The sequence below is a fragment of the Diaphorina citri genome, unplaced genomic scaffold (assembly GCF_000475195.1).
Source record: "Diaphorina citri unplaced genomic scaffold, Diaci psyllid genome assembly version 1.1 scaffold934, whole genome shotgun sequence".
NCBI lineage: Eukaryota > Metazoa > Arthropoda > Insecta > Hemiptera > Psyllidae > Diaphorina > Diaphorina citri.
Genome location: NW_007378365.1, coordinates 35,829 through 53,092, shown reverse-complemented (window position 1 = coordinate 53,092; position 17,264 = coordinate 35,829). Strand labels below are relative to the sequence as shown.

The 17,264-nt window shown below is 43.8% G+C and overlaps 1 protein-coding gene across 1 annotated transcript in view; it reads left to right on the top strand.

Moving 5' to 3' along the window:
* LOC113469038 (midasin-like) overlaps window positions 1-17,264 on the top strand; it is a 72,262-nt gene that overhangs the window by 34,413 nt on the left and 20,585 nt on the right. The window contains 23 exon segments of the mRNA XM_026826443.1: window positions 255-358; window positions 547-775; window positions 2,308-2,434; window positions 2,860-3,140; window positions 4,039-4,299; window positions 4,535-4,767; window positions 5,502-5,796; window positions 6,210-6,368; window positions 6,965-7,221; window positions 7,305-7,422; window positions 8,042-8,424; window positions 8,530-8,597; window positions 9,356-9,636; window positions 10,320-10,976; window positions 11,079-11,322; window positions 11,372-11,638; window positions 11,957-12,069; window positions 12,642-12,882; window positions 13,418-13,642; window positions 14,639-14,799; window positions 15,440-15,688; window positions 15,769-16,142; window positions 16,635-16,704. Of these exon segments, the coding sequence (XP_026682244.1) occupies window positions 255-358; window positions 547-775; window positions 2,308-2,434; window positions 2,860-3,140; window positions 4,039-4,299; window positions 4,535-4,767; window positions 5,502-5,796; window positions 6,210-6,368; window positions 6,965-7,221; window positions 7,305-7,422; window positions 8,042-8,424; window positions 8,530-8,597; window positions 9,356-9,636; window positions 10,320-10,976; window positions 11,079-11,322; window positions 11,372-11,638; window positions 11,957-12,069; window positions 12,642-12,882; window positions 13,418-13,642; window positions 14,639-14,799; window positions 15,440-15,688; window positions 15,769-16,142; window positions 16,635-16,704 (5,397 nt within the window).

The window sequence follows — 17,264 nt, the reverse complement described above, 5'->3', positions numbered from 1 at the left end:
TTTTCAGGAACTCCTGTTGTTGGATAGGTATTTTGTAAATATTTTTTGTCTTTCTTGTATTCTCTCGTTAAATTATTACGTCTTCTTTCTATTTTCTCTCTTCTTGTTATTTTTGTTTTTTCTTTTTGTTATTTATAATTCTTATTTCTGTTATTTCTCTGTTTCTAGTCATAACCATATTTCATTATTATTTTCCAGGAAATATTTTTGAAGTTCTCTTTTCATTGTATTTTCTTTCTCAATGTCTTTTGTAGGTGCAGCACATGTTGGCAACGCTGCATTTGTATTTCCAGTGGTTCCACAAGATGTTTGGCAAATGCACGGAGCGGTTCTATTGGAATGATTCAACACCCCAGACGTAAGTAATATGACTCGTAACAGAATAGAATATACCTTGTTTATCCTGCTCGAATGAGACTAAAAAGTCCCTTTACCCCAGCAGTCTAAACCAATCTCTCTCATCTCTCCCCCTCCCTCTCTCTCCCCCTCCCTCTCTCCTCTTTCTCTCTCCTCTCTCTCTCACTCTCTCACTCGTTTGTATTTCAGAAAGCTACATCGGTCCCGGCTGCTCAAGTTCGGCAAGCTATCGTCCCGTCTCCTACGGGACTACAGTCGCCACTATCAGAAACTTCTGGTACTCTGCAGGAAGAAGTTCAGTGCGCTGTTGCCGATGCCTCTGCCGCCGAGCTCGGCCAGTGTTGCCAAGCTGTGCACGGTGATGAAGCAGGCGTGGGATCCGGTGAATGTCTGGAACCATGGTCTCTCCGAAGAAGAGGTAAAGAACCTAGATAGATAATTGATCGATTCCCGCCCGCACACAAGGCGATATTACTAGAAGGTAGCCCTGGTGTCGGGAAGACAGCTTTGCTGAAAGCTCTGGCTGAAGTGACAGGCCATCAGCTGACCAGGATTAATTTATCAGAGCAGACAGATGTGTGTGACTTGTTCGGGACGGACCTGCCTGTGGATGGAGGGGATGGGGGACAGTTTGAATGGAAGGACGGACCGTAAGATTCGTTCTCGAAACTGTTGGCTTTCTCCTATCCTGTCTTCCTTCTATCTTTGATTTCGGGACGATAAGACCTGAGCAGTTAAAATTCTCTCTAGCAAACCTATTGAAGAGAGTTAAAAAAAGAATTTGATAGAGGGAACTGTAACTCCTAAGGTTTATCGTCCCGAAAACGAAAAGAGAAGATGATGGAAGGAAGCTTAAGATTCGTTCTCGAAACTGTTGGCTTTCTCCTATCCTGTCTTCCTTCTATCTTTGATTTCGGGACGATAAGACCTGAGCAGTTAAAGTTCTCTCTAGCAAACCTCTTGAAGAGAGTTAAAGAATTTTGATAGAGGGATCTGTAACTCCTAAGGTTTATCGTCCCGAAAACGAAGAGAGAAGGACATGATAGAAGGAAGCCAGCCGTTCCGAGAACAAACATTATCTGTTTAGGATAAAATCCGTCTCAGGCGGGAATCGAGCTTGCGACCTAGAGCTTACAAGGCAGGCGCGCTACCCTCCAGGCGAACTAGGGTGGCTATATTGAGAGTTGGCTTCAGATCCATTCACTCACTCATTCACACACTGATCGCTCTATCTCCAGAACCTCAACACCTAGAAAGCTGAAATTTAGTGGCGATATTTCCAATATATTCTAGATGTGCAGCAAGATGGGAGTTTTCCGAAATTTAAACCGATATCGAGTCATGATCAGTTTTCCGTGGCGAAGAATGTTCAACCTGTTAGTGCTATTATAAAAATATGAACACTTTTTTTTTGAAAAGTGCTCGCTTCACCACACCTTAGAAACTTGGGAATTTTGGATGGCTTTTTTTTAAACTTTTCCAAATTTTTTTTTTTTTTTTTTTTTTTTGTAAAGCGCTTTAACTACAAGGTCATTAATTTGAATTTTGACTGTGTTCAGTTCAGTATTAATACTTGTCACAAATGTCGTTCCTCGATTAATTCCCTGAGGAAGTAGAAGTACTCTAAATTTCATGACTTGACTCTTGGACCGAGTAAGTTTAAATTTTTTTTTTTTTTTTTTTTTTTTTTTTTTCCTTCTGCTTTTTTGCACCTATAAAAATCTTGATTTGAATTTTGACTGTGTTCAATATTAATCGTTGTCACAAATGTCGTTCCTCGATTACTTCCCTGAGGAAGTAGAAGTACTCTATTTCATGACTTGACTCTTGGACCGCCAACCTCAAAATCAGCAGTTTATTATTATTATTTTTAATATATTACAACGAAAATAATAATATTAATACAGTGATATACGATATTTTCATGTGTTTAACCACGATTATTTTCAGGTGTGCTCGGAACTTCGTGTCCTCTCGGGTTTGCTCGCGGAAAGTCGGGCTACTCCGCCCTCTGTCCAGGCTCGTATTAGGGGAAGCACTGACTATATGGATCTCCTCATAGACCTAGCGGAATTCAGCCTATATGGAGCGGCTGTGTTCAGGCCGGGGGCTTGGATGTATACAGAGGAAGTTAAGGAGAAGGAAGGGGAGGAGGAGGGCATTGATATCTCATACACTATTGATATCTCATACACTATTGATATCTCATACACTATTGATATCTCATACACTATTGATATCTCATATACTATTGATATCTCATACACTATTGATATCTCATACACTATTGATATCTCATACACTATTGATATCTCATACACTATTGATATCTCATACACTATTGATATCTCTCATTCACTATTGATATCTCATACACTATTGATATCTCATACACTATTGATATCTCTCATACACTATTGATATCTCTCATACACTATTGATATCTCTCATACACTATTGATATCTCATACACTATTGATATCTCATACACTATTCCCACAGGTCACTCCCAGCTGCTCATCCTAAGCAAAATGGAGCTGATCGACCCGGTAGAGAAGACCAAGCTCAAACTGGCGCACGTGCGTCACACAATGCGCCGTATCCAAGCCATGCTAACCCTAGAGGCGCAACATAGTGTCCTCATGGGAGACGGCTATAGGTTCCCGTATGGGGATGTGATGACTAGAACCCTGGCCACTTTTGAGGACAAGGAACAGGCGTGTGAGAAACGAGTGGGTGTTAGACCGGAACAGAACGCTCTGATGTATTCCAATATGCTCAAGGTAAGTGTACACATGTGTGGACAAAGGTAGAAATATACAGAGGTAGAAATCGCATTTCTAAAGAAAGGTGGAAATGTAAGTGTAAGTGTAGGGGAAATGTAAGATACACATGTGTGGACAAAGGTGTTATGTAAAAATTGTGGACACTCTCGGTCTTTGAGGGTTTGTTCGCTGCCCACCTCTATGGCCGAGTGGTGAAGACCATTGACTCTCTACCTGGAGGCGCTGGGTTCGAATCCCGGCGGAAATTTTCTAGCCAAAATTTTCCGTTTTTGGATAGACATGGATGTAAAAGTGCCTTGAAGTATTTTGCAGAGCTTTATTTATTTAGTCTGTCATTCTCTGCCATCGCTTGAACACGTTTTCTGAAGCCTAGAAAAGCAAAGGGAACCAATGTGTCCGAATGTCCGTCTCTACGTTAGTGAGAGGTTTTCCCTCAATAACCTGTTATAAAAAAATGTCCTGTAAAACCAACCTCAGTGGTGTAGTGGTTAGCGCCGTGGACTTCGGATCTGGACTATTTCTCTGCCATCGCTTAAACACGTTTTCTGAAGCCTAGAAAAGCAAAGGGAACCAATGTGTCCGAATGTCCGTCTGTACGTTAGTGAAAGGTTTTCCCTTAAGTAATAACCTGTTATAAAAAAATGTCCTGTAAAACCAACCTCAGTGTTGTAGTGGTTAGCGCCGTGGACTTCGGATCTGGAGGTTGGTGGTTCGAGTCCTAGTCAAGTCATAAAATTTAGCGTAGTGCATTAAGCAGGGAACGACATTTGTGACAAGCATTTATGCTCAACACAATTAAAATTCCTTATAAAAAATGTCCCTTTTCCCCCCAAAAAGTGCCCGTTATTCGTAGGTGTCTATTAAGAAAGGTTTCATTGGACTTTCTTTTTAACAGGAGGTGAACAACTTCTGCAAGAACGTAGCTTCCGAGGCTAAAATCCTCGACCTGATCCAATGTCGCAAACTATGCACCGTTCATCAGAAGCAGGCGGCCGCGGGGTATTTCAAGGCCGAAATGGTGAAGGCCACAACTGACGTGAAGGCCGAGCTGAGTCAGTGGCGATATTCGGTGCTGAGCTTCCTGCATAAGCTACGCGCGGAGTACGGGGCCTGGTACCCCGATGTGGTTACGCCTCTGGTCTATGCTGTCCTACAGGTAGGTAAATCCACGGGTTGATTGGATTTTATTGTTATTATTATTATTTTTTTTGCTATAACTTATTTTTTTGTTAAATTTTCGGCAGTGAAAAGAGACAAGTAAAAAAATCACAATACTATTAAGATCAGGATTCAGGGATGTAAAAACTAAGGCTGACTTCTGGATCCCGAGACAAATCGATGTGAAAGAGCCTTAATACAATATGTCCCAATATGGATATTTCCAATTTCAGATGGTGATCGGTGTGAACACAATCCTGATCGAGCTACAGCGCAACCTCAGTCTGGCTCAGTTGAACACAGCCTCTCCCGTTATCTCACCACTCCTGAGTCTCCTGGTTCGATTCCCGTTCGTGGACAAAGATAATTGTCTTGAGTTCATAGCGACGGTTAACACGAGGGAGTTTATACAACGGGTTGAGAAATGTTTCCAGCATGAGAGTGAAAAAGCAGATGCACTTATGAGGTATGTTTTATTTATTTATTTTCATTTTTAAGGGTTTTAAAATATTGAAGCCGCAGGGTTCTCACCTGCGTGAGCTCTTCCAACCAACCACGAATAAAAAATCCCACGGTCAAAAAAGCTGCACAGATTGACTCTAAAACTTCTTCAAAATAAACAGTTTTTTCATTGAAAATAGACCCAACGAGAAAACCTGGACGGTATCTAGAAGACAACAATATGAGCTTTTCGTTGGTACCAGGTTTTAAGGTTCTGGAGATAGAGCGATTAGTGTGTGAATGAATCTCAGGCCAACTCTCAATTTAGCCAACCTAGAAAAGCATGGAGGGTAGCGCATCTGTCTTGTAAGCGCTAGGTTGTGGGTTCGTGTCCGCCGAAGGGGATTTTATCATAAACGTATAAGGTTCGTTCTCGTAACGACTGGCTTTCTCCTTCTCTCTTCCCTTTCGGGACGATAAGACCTTAGGTTCCCTCTATCAATTGAATCTCAGGCCAACTCTCAATTTAGCCAACCTAGAAAAGCATGGAGGGTAGCGCATCTGTCTTGTAAGCGCTAGGTTGTGGGTTCGAGTCCGCCGAAGGGGATTTTATCATAAACATATAAGGTTCGTTCTCGCAACGTCTGGCTTTCTCCTTATTTCTTCCCTTTCGGGACGATAAGACCTTAGGTTCCCTCTATCAAACCTCTTAAAATGAAAGGTATAAAAAACCAATGATTATTATCTACACCCTTACAGACTGGTCAAATGCTCCCTGGAAGAACTGCAGAACATCATCGCCATTCGTGGCCGTCTCCAGGGTGAAACCTGGGACACAATGAAGTCCATCCTGGCTCAGTTGGTCACATCCTGGCATTCCAAAGCTGACCGCGAGGCGCGCGAACAGCTCGAGACGGAAAGTTTGTACGTGCACAAGACTCGAACCCTGTGTACCACGGAGTCGGAGGAGGAAGAAACTGACCGCTATGTGGCCGAGATGTTTCCGACCAACCGGGATGAGTTCCGGGAGTTTGAAGAGCCGGCTAGCTTGGAGGTGAGAGAGGAGGAGGAAGAGAATATGAGGAGGAGGAGGATAGAAGAGAATTGTTTTGTAAGCACAGGACTGAAAAGTCCTACTCTTAGTGTTTCAGTGCCGTTTTTATTTCGTAGCAATGAAACAACTACGACATACTTTGGATCTAGAGTCGGATGTTTCTGTGTTGTTAACATGCCCATCCCGTAGTATGTCCCTCATCAGATAGATGAGAGACAATACTTCCCATTTAGGTGCTAGGTCAACATGAGAACACCAGAAAGTAATCTTTTTAAATATTTGCAACCCAAATAGGAGTGCAGTTTTTTGTTGATGGTGGGCATCGAACCCGGGTTTTGTATGGTAAGCAAGCGCGTTGCCACTGGGCTAACCATGGCCCCGAGATATATTCATTTTTTTAAACTGACCGCGAGGCGCGCGAACAGCTCGAGACGGAAAGTTTGTACGTGCACAAGACTCGAACCCTGTGTACCACGGAGTCGGAGGAGGAGGAAACTGACCGCTATGTGGCCGAGATGTTTCCGACCAACCGGGACGAGTTCCGGGAGTTTGAAGAGCCGGCTAGCTTGGAGGTGAGAGAGGAGGAGGAAGAGAAGATGAGGAGGAGGAAGAGAAGATGAAGAGGAAGAGGAGGAGAAGATGAGGAGGAGGAGAAAGAGGAAGAGAAGATGAGGAGGAGGAGGAGAAAGAGGAAGAGAAGATGAGGAGGAGGAGGAGAAAGAGGAAGAGAAGATGAGGAGGAGGAGGAAGAGGAGATGAGGAGGAGGAAGATGAGGAGGAGGAGGAGGAGGAGGAGGAGGAGGAGGAAGAGAAGATGAGGAGGAGGAGGAGGATAGAGTAGAATAGAATGTACCTTGTTTATAGAGTAGAAGATGTTTTATAAGTATGTCCCTCAACAAATGGACGAGAAGAGACAATACTTCCCTTTTAGGTGCTCGGCCAATTCAGAACACCAGAAAGTAACCCGTTGAAATATTTGCAGTCGAAATAGGAGTTTTTTTTATGGTGGGCATCGAACCCAGGTTTTGTACGTCAAGCAAGCACGTTGCCACTGGGCTAATGGTGCCCCTTATTTTTTTTTTCTTTTTTTTTTTAACTCAGTAGCAGCAATATTCGACGCGTTACTTGGGGTAAATAAATAATTCCAAATCTTTTTTTTAATTTGCAGACAAACACAACCAGTGTAAACATAGTGAAAACCCTGGAGAAGACTATCTCGGAAGATAAAATGCTGGAAACCTGTCTCCTCCATTCCAACATAGTCAAAACATTCACCTCCACTCATTGGCTAGTAGGAGGGGCAGGCGCGGTCCATTTCGATCCTGTCAAGCCATTCGTGGAGAGATTCTCTGTCTTTAGTGTATTCCTGGAGAACTACTTGCCAGCCCTGGCGCGGAAAGTCGGGCTACTCCGCCCTCTGTCCAGGCTCGTATTAGGGGAAGCACTGACTATATGGATCTCCTCATAGACCTAGCGGAACTCAGCCTATATGGAGCGGCTGTGTTCAGGCCGGGGGCTTGGATGTATACAGAGGAAGTTGAGGAGAAGGAAGGGGAGGAGGAGGGTCCAGCCCTGGAGGCATCACTGGATAATGATGTGCTGAGCTCGTTGGTGCTCATGTCAGAGGTAAGTAGTGTGTTTAGCCAGCCCTGGGTTAGACCTGTTCAAGGAGGTTCTTAGTGAGGCTAAAAAAGTTCACTCAGGAGGAGGGCGATGTTGAGATGCCCCTAGAGACCCTGCCTAAGGTGAGTTTTGCTAGTTTTCGTTGTTCTTTTTTTTATGAACCAAGTGAGCTCTAAGCTTTTTTATCTGCCTCCGGGTCTACAAGGTTATTTGGACTTCTGCTTAAGCTCAAATGCATATAAAAAAATAATTTTTTTATGAACCAAGTGAGCTCTAAGCTTTTTTATCTGCCTCCGGGTCTACAAGGTTATTTGGACTTCTGCTTAAGCTCAAATGCATGAAAAAAAAAAAAAAACTTCCAACCTGAAGTCAACTTTGTTCTGCGAATACCTCCTTGAACAGTATGTCGTCTAATTCTGATAAAATTGTGCTAAACAGGTTTAAGTAGGCATTTACCACATTAAAAAAGGTAATTTTTGAGCCCCCTGGGGCCCAATTTGTTTGTTTTTTTTTTTTTATGCAAATAAAGACCACTAGTCATTTTTCTGAAATGATAGAAAATCTTAGAAATAAATACAAAGAAATCAACGAATTAACCATCTTCTCTTTCTCCACTTCCCAGGACCTTCTTCTTTCCACCGAACACCCACTGCTGTGCCACTTGCTCACCCACGTCCTTGTCAAACCTCACACCCACCAATTCTCCCACTCCTCTCTCGGCACTCACTCCCAGCGCAGCACACTTCTCACTCAAATCAAATCCCTACTGTGGCGCAACCTACCGGTCATAGCGAAAACTACCCAGAGCGCCCCGTCGCAGCTGTTAGCCTCGGTGAAATCTCAGTACGAGGCGCTGGCTGGGTTTGTAGAGCGTGTGGCAGAGGGAGGGGAGGCTGTACCGCGGGCGTTGAGACATCACTTGAGCCTCGCCAGGGACTATTTGTATCATTCGAGTCCGGGCGAACTCGCCGAGGCGCGGGGTGAAATACAACTCTTGCTGGGTGAGTAAAGCGCGACATTAGTATACTACTTACAGAGATGTTTGTTATAGCGATTATTATGGGGGTTATCACTATTGGAATTCTTGGTATTATTGTTTTATGTCCACAGGGACTATTTGTATCATTCGAGTCCGGGCGAACTCGCCGAGGCGCGGGGTGAAATACAACTCTTGCTGGGTGAGTAAAGCGCGACACTAGTATACTATAGAGATGTTTGTTATAGCGATTATTATGGGGGTTATCACTATTCGAATTCTTGGTATTATTGTTTTATGTCCTGGCCTCAGCATGTGTTGACATATAAAAGCATTTTATAATACTCGGGACCACACTTTGAGAGTTAATCCAATGGAATAAAAGCCTTGTAAGAACTAGGTCGTGGGTTCGATTCCCGCCCGGGGCGGATTCCATCAAAAGTTTAAAATCTACCCTTTTTCTGACTCTAATTAGAATTACCTATTAGACAACCTAAGGTAAATGTCAAAGTATGGTCCCAGCCAGCCACAAGTCATACTTGTATGATATTAAATTCTACCTTCACGTTCTCAAAGCACTGAACTCGACCACACTTTGAGAGTTAATCCAATGGAATAAAAGCCTTGTAAGAACTAGGTCGTGGGTTCGATTCCCGCCCGGGGCGGATTCCATCCAAAGTTTAAAATCTACCCTTTTTCTGACTCTAATTAGATTACCTATTAGAGAAGCTAAGGTAAATGTCAAAGTATGATCCCAGCCACAAGTCATACTTGTAGAAATGATATTAAATTCTACCTTCACGTTCTCAAAGTACTGAACTCAATACACTACTGATTCCCACAGGTCATTCCCAGCTGCTCATCCTAAGCAAAATGGAGCTGATCGACCCGGTAGAGAAGACCAAACTCACACTATTGATATCTCATACACTATTGATATCTCATACACTATTCCCACAGGTCACTCCCAGCTGCTCATCCTAAGCAAAATGGAACTCATCGACCCGGTAGAGAAGACCAAACTCAAACTGGCGCACGTCCGTCACACAATGCGCCGTATCCAAGCCATGCTAACCCTAGAGGCGCAACATAGTGTCCTCATGGGAGACGGCTATAGGTTCCCGTATGGGGATGTGATGACTAGAACCCTGGCCACTTTTGAGGACAAGGAACAAACGTGTAAGAAACGAGTGGGAGTTAGACCGGAACAGAATGCTCTGATGTATTCCAATATGCTCAAGGTAAGTGTACACATGTGTGGACAAAGGTAGAAAGGTGGTGTTCACATGTGAGGACAAAGGTGTTATAATTATGTAAAAATTGTGGACACTCGGTCCTTGAGGGTTTCTCTCTATCCGGAGGCGTTGGGTTCGAATCCCGGTGGAAATTTTCTAGCCAAAATTTTCCGTTTTTGGATAGACATGGATGTAAAAGTGCCTTGAAGTATTTTGCAGAGCTTTATTTATTTAGTCTGTTTTGGGTTCGAATCCCGGTGGAAATTTTCTAGCCAAAATTTTCCGTTTTTGGATAGACATGGATGTAAAAGTGCCTTGAAGTATTTTGCAAAGCTTTATTTATTTAGTCTGTCATTCTCTGCCATCGCTTAAACACGTTTTCTGAAGCCTAGAAAAGCAAAGGGAACCAATGTGTCCGAATGTCCGTCTGTACGTTAGTGAGAGGTTTTCCCCTAATGACCTGTTATATAAAATGTCCCTTTTTCGCCCAAAAAGTGTCCGCTATTCGTAGGTGTCTATTAAGAAAGGTTTCATTGGACTTTCTTTTCCTCAGGAGGTGAACAACTTCTGCAACCAGCCACTCATTATCAAGTAGACCTGTCAGGCGGACCTTTTCAGCCCTACCTGATAGTGAGTTTCTGGCCTTAAGAAAAAAAGCTAACCAAGTAATTTCATCCTCCCATTCCCAGGTTGCCCTGCAGCATCGCACTCATCAGCCGTCGAAGGAGTACGACTTCTATCGCGATCCTAACATAGAGCAGATACAAACCTGCCTCCCTATCCTGCACAGCTTAGACCGTAATGTGTGTGAGCTAATCACTAAGAATCACCTGAAGGAGAAACTATTTGAGTATCTAGCCAAGGATGTGAATGCTCTCAACATGCAGACAGTGCTCATGGAGTTACTAGGTCTGCTATCACAATGTATGAACGCGCCAGGACATCTGCTATCCCCCTGTGTACGCACAGTACAGCAAGTGCTTCCCTTGCTAAATCAGTACTGTTTGCTATGCGAGTATTTCATCACGCACGAGGCTGCATCACTACGGGCCTCGACCAAGTTATGTTCCATCATATGTGCTACGTTCTGTGATCTCGCTAAGCGAGGCTTCTGTGTGGCTGATGAACTCGTGGATGATAATGAGGGAGAGGGACAGGACATGAAGGGAGGTATGGGTCTGGGAGATGATGAAGGACAGAACGATGTGTCCGACCAGATAGAATCACAGGATCAGATGGAGGAGTGCAAACCAGAAGGAAGCAAGGAGAAGGACGAAGACAAGGACTGCAAGGAAGAGGAGAAGGGGGTGGAAATGAGTGACGACTTCAGTGGGAAACTGCAGGATGTGGAGGAGAATCCTGAGGAAGGAGAAGAGGAGAAGGAGGACGAGAAGGAGAAGGAAGAAGACCCTGATAATGAAATGGGAGAGACGGATGCGAATGCAGAGAAACTGGATGAAGAAGTATGGGGGAGTGACTCTGAGGAAGAACCTGAAGATGAGAAAGACAAGACAGAGGATGATGCGGATAAAGGAAAACAAACAGGGGAGAAGGAACTGGGAGCGAAAGATAACAGCAAGAACGAGACGGAAGGAGAGGATAAGGAAGAGTACAAGGATGATAATAAGAAGGAGATAAATGAAATGGATGATGAAGGAGAGGAAGATCAAGACCAAATTGATCCATTGCATGGTAATCAGGAACCTCTGCCAGAACCAGAACCGTTTGACCTGCCAGAAAGACAAGACAGAGGATGATGCGGATAAAGGAAAACAAACAGGGGAGAAGGAACTGGGAGCGAAAGATAACAGCAAGAACGAGACAGAAGGAGAGGATAAGGAAGAGTACAAGGATGACAATAAGAAGGAGATAAATGAAATGGATGATGAAGGAGAAGAAGATGAAGACCAAGTGGATCCATTGCATGGTAATCAGGAACCTCTGCCAGAACCAGAACCATTTGATCTGCCTGACAATCTCAACCTGGATGGAGAGGAACAAGAAGAAGGTAAGAATAATGATTTACCAATAATTCAATTTAATTTTTTCTCTCATCAACTTCACAACAACACCGAAAGAAGTTCATTTAAAATAACGTATGCAACATTTAAAGAAAATAAGTTAGATCAGGGTGTCCAAAAGTTAATGTACCAAACTTGAAGGTATGATTTATTAGGAGTGGAATTGGACTTTTTTCTCTGCATTAACACTCACAATCACTCGCACCCCTTTGGCAACTGACCCCTCACTTCTTTCACTATCTTTATGTTACACACATTTCACTAACATTAACATTCACCACAACTTGTTTCTAACCTGATTTCAGGTGAAGAAGGAGCTCAAGAAGAGAATCCACTCGAAGTGGACCAGATGAAAGAACCGGACACTGTAGAAGACGAACAAGAAGAACCGGGCAAGGGCAACAAAGAAAACGACCAAGTGGACTCTAGTGATGACGAAGGAGATAAAGAAGAAGACGGAGGAGAGAAAGGAGAAGATTTGGAGAAGGAAGAAGCGGATGGGGAAGAGGAAGAGGAAACAGAAGATGGTGGCAGTAAGGACGAGAATAAAACGGGCGAGGAGAGGAAAGAAGAAGAGGTAATAATAAGAATGAGTTTGACAACATTTTGAATCTCCTTTACAATATTTACTTTGTATATCCCTGTTAATACTTGTGTACTTTTAGGGACGATAAAAAAAAAAAGAAGATGAGTGTTTCACCCCCATTTTTATTTCGTAGCAATGAAACGACAGCTACATTAGACGTATGTGGTCTGTATCGTAGCATGCCCACCCCGTTGTATGCCTCCCATCAGATGAGCGAGAAGAGACACAATACTTCCAATTTAGGTGCTGGGTCAACACGAGAACACCAGAAAGTACCCCGTGAAAATATTTGCAATCAAAAAACGAGTACAAATTTTTGTCGATGGTGGGATTCGAACCCGCCGAGACCTTCTGACCTTCTTTTCTTGCTTTAATTTATATTTCGTTATTTTCATTATTTTTAGGTCGCTAAAGATGTGGAAGAAGAGCAAGCTCAGGCTTCGGAAGATAGGCCAAACCTGGCCGAAGCTGAAGCCGCTGATAACAAGGACGATGGCTCGAAAGACCAGGTGAAAACCCCGAGTGAGAGTAAGGAAAGCAAGCCGCTCGACCCTCAGGATAGCAACATGGAGGAGGCAACTGGACCTGAGCAGAAGGGCGTAGGCAACACGGATAAGACGGAGAAGAAATCCAAAGGTCATGAAGGTGAGTGATATACAGTTATGAGGATATATCGATAAATGTTATTGCATATTCATAAATTGCCTCTTACATATATGTATTTTTGTCATTATTATTTTTGAAGTTCTGTATAATATGTATACCATTTTGTTCTCCTTTTCAAGTTGATCTACAGAACTTATGTGTAATCACTGATGAAACCTTCCAAGAGATTATCATTATTATTGTTATTATTAATAGTCTAGCCGGGGGACTTTAAACACGCAGTATACCAGCCTGAATTTCCCTTGCTGAAGAAATAGCAAAGGTTGAGTGCGAGGGGCATCCACTCGTAAAATGTGTAGCCAAAACTAAATGTCAGCCGAACACCCTAGTTAGGGCTGATTGAGAGGCTGACGACAACCGTCGACCCCGCCTGTACACGAAAAAAGGCGAAGAAAAAGAAGAAGATACTAAGTAGGTGCTTTTTTCCTGGAACCTGTAGTAATGTTAATATTAGGCCATTATTGACGTTGTTCTTATACGAATTGCTGTAAAAGTATGTACATCTCATCCCTAGGTGACAAGGAACAAAGCCGGCAGAGCAAGGAAGAAGACAAGGAGAATAACGAGAAGAAACGACAGAAACCGGGCGAAAGCAACGAAGAACGGTCGCTAGGGGATGTAGATGAACCGATGAAGAAGAGGCTCAAAACGAAGAACTCGGATAAAGAGAATCGACTGGAACCTGAGGAAGAAGAAGAGCAAGAGAGGAAGGCAGACCTGTACGAACATATAAAGGAGAGTAAGGAGAAGGAGAAGAAGAGGAGAGAGCAGACGCTGGATGGAAGGCAGACCTGTACGAACATATAAAGGAGAGTAAGGAGAAGGAGAAGAAGAGGAGAGAGCAGACGCTGGATGTGGCCACGGATGAACAGGCGGAGAAGCAGGTGGTTCCCGATGAGAAGGAGGAGAAAGTGGACGAGGAGGAGGGGAAGGAAGGAGGAGAGGAATTGATGGAGACAGGTGAGTGATGGAACTGAATCTGTGTTTATTCTTGACGCTGGATGTGGCCACGGATGAGCAGGCGGAGAAGCAGGTGGTTCCGGATGAGAAGGAGGAGAAAGTGGACGAGGAGGAGGGGAAGAAAGGAGGAGAGGAATTGATGGAGACAGGTGAGTGATGGAACTGAATCTGTGTTTATTCTCACAACTCAGGATATTGTAACTACCTCATCTTATAATTTTTCTTCCTAATGTTAACCTCTTTCTACAATCTTTCAGGTCACTATGCACATTTATACGTATATAGCTGAATTCCTTCATCCCGAGGCGGATATTGTAACTACCTCATCTTATAATTTTTCTTCCTAATGTTAACCTCTTTCTACAATCTTTCAGGTCACTATGCACATTTATACGTGTATAGCTGAATTCCGTCGCTTCGCTCCGGAATCCCGCTAGTTCATCCCGAGGCGTGGCCAAACTTGTATTAGAAAATAATAAAAATACGGTCGCGCTGCGCGCTCCCTATCAGCTGCATAGTTATCAAACTAAAAACATAAACGAAACTCAAAATGTTGGTCGAGAGCGGAACATTTCTCTCCCGCAGACATTTAAACATTTATCCTTACCTCATGTATGTAGTGATTTAAAGGATAAATGTTAAAAAAAAAATGTTACAATCCTACATACAGTTATATATAAAAAAAATTTCAATGTTCATTTTATTATTCATTTGATTGAATACTATAATTACAAAGCTGAATCCATATTAATTTGCAAGTTTATCTCATTCTTAGAGCCCGAAACGTTACCAGAAGAAGAGGATGTTCCCACGCAGAAGAGTGAGAAGCTGGAAAACAAAGCGAAGAAGAATAAAAACAAGAGAGACGAGACTAGTAATGAGCCTGATGAACAGATGGATACAGGACAGCCTATAATTGATCGATTCCCGCCCGGGGCGGATTTTATCCTGAAGGGCTAAGATTCGTTCTCGAAACTGTTGGCTTTCTCCTATCCTGTCTTCTTTCTATCTTTGATTTCGGGACGATAAGACCTGAGCAGTTAAAGTTCTCTCTAGCAAACCTCTTGAAGAGAGTCAAAGAATTTTGATAGAGGGAACTGTAACTCCTAAGGTTTATCGTCCCGAAAACGAAGAGAGAAGGACATGATAGAAGGAAGCCAGCCGTTCCGAGAACAAACATTATCTGTTTAGGATAAAATCCGTCTCAGGCGGGAATCGAGCCTGCGACCTAGAGCTTACAAGGTAGAAGCGCTACCCTCCAAGCTAACTAGGGTGGCTAAATTGAGAGTTGGCTTCAGATCCATTCACTTACTCATTCACACACTCATCGCTCTATCTTCAGAACCTCAACACCTAGAAAGCTGAAATTTAGTGGCGATATTTCCAATATATTCTAGATGTGCAGCAAGATGGGGGTTTTCCGAAATTTAAACCGATCTCGAGTCATGATCAGTTTTCCGTGGCGAAGAATGTTCAACCTGTTAGTGCTATTATAAAAATATGAACACTTTTTTTTTGAAAAGTGCTCGCTTCACCACAAATAATTTTCACATTTCCCCCGTTCTTCCCTTCACAGGTGTCCGCCCGCACACTACTGCTAATGTCGGAGCAAGGCCGGGCGCTTCATTCGGAACTAACGCGTGCGGCTTCCCATTTGACAGCCGACCCGCCGCCGTCCGAAGCGACCGCTCTCGCCTTCATTGAGCGGATAGAAAGGCTCTCTGCCGCCCTGGGGCGGGTGAAAGCGGCACTAGAACAGCGAGCCACGGGGGAAGATAGCTCCTGGGAGAAATGGGAAGAGGCTTGTAAAACGCGACAGAATGCGGTGCAAAGTGGTGCAGAGAACCAAAGAAACACAGAGAAAGGGGCTCAAAGCGGAGGAAAGAACGCGATTCAAAGTCACAGGTGTCCGCCCGCACACTACTGCTAATGTCGGAGCAAGGCCGGGCGCTTCATTCGGAACTAACGCGTGCGGCTTCCCATTTGACCGCCGACCAGCCCCCGTCCGAAGCGACCGCTCTCGCCTTCATTGAGCGGATAGAAAGGCTCTCTGCCGCCCTGGGACGGGTGAAAGCGGCCCTGGAAGAGAGAGCTACGGGGGAAGAAAGCTCGTGGGAGAAATGGGAAGAGGCTTGTAGGACGCGACAGAATGGGGTGCAAAGTGGTGCAGAGAACCAAAGAAACACAGAGAAAGGGGCTCAAAGCGGAGGAAAGAACGCGATTCAAAGCGAGACATCACTTGAGCCTCGCCAGGGACTATTTGTATCATTCGAGTCCGGGTGAACTCGCTGAGGCGCGGGGAGAAATACAACTCTTGCTGGGTGAGTAAACAGACACACATTTTGTCTATGTAAATTCGTATACTATAGGGGGTATTAGCGGTTATTATGGGGGTTATCACTACTGGGATTCTTTGTATTATTGTTTTATGTCCAGGCCTCAGCATGTGTTGATGACGCATTTTATAATACTCGGGACCACACACGGATAAGGTTCGTTCTCGGAACGGCTGGCTTTCTATTCTCCTAGCCTGTCGTCCGGAACGCTTTTGAGACGATAAGACCTTAGCAGTTACAGTTCCCTCTATCAAACATGTTGGAAAAAAAAGTCTGAATGGCCAATCTTCATCCAGAGTTTAAAATCTAACCTTTATATTTCTGACTCTAATTAGATTACCTATTAGACAAGCTAAGGTGAATGCCAAAGTATGGTCCCAGCCAGCCACAAGTCATACTTGTATGATATTAAATTCTACCTTCACGTTCTCAAAGTACTGAACTCCCAGCCCTGGAGGCATCACTGGATAATGATGTGCTGAGCTCGTTGGTGCTCATGTCAGAGGTAAGTAGTGTGTTTAGCCAGCCCTGGGCTAAGACCTGCTAAAGGAGGTTCTTAGTGAGGCTAAAAAAGTTCACTCGGAGGCTTAGGTGTAAGGGAAAGCAGCCCTAAAGGGTGGGATAAGCTTCAACGAATCTACGAAGGGTACGAATAATTGTGAAGAGGATCTTAAGGTAGAAACACACTACTATTACGTCACGTGAGCTCACATGACTTGACGGTAGTGTAGCTATCGTGCTACGGTAGTGTTTAGCCACTTCTGGGGGGAGACCAAATAAAGGTTTATCTATTTATATTTTTCGGCTAGCTATCGTGCTACGGTAGTGTTTAGCCACTTCTGGGGGGAGACCAAATAAAGGTTTATCTATTTATATTTTTCGGCTTTTTTTTTTGCTTTTTACTTTCGATCACTCTAAAGCTGATTGAGAGGCCGACGACAAACGCCGACCCCATCTGAACATGGGAAAAGATGACAAACTTTACACACCTTTCTCAGGGTGTCTACCGGACTGGAAAACCGGGAAAAGTCAGGGAATTTCATGGAGACTGGAAAAGTCAGGGAA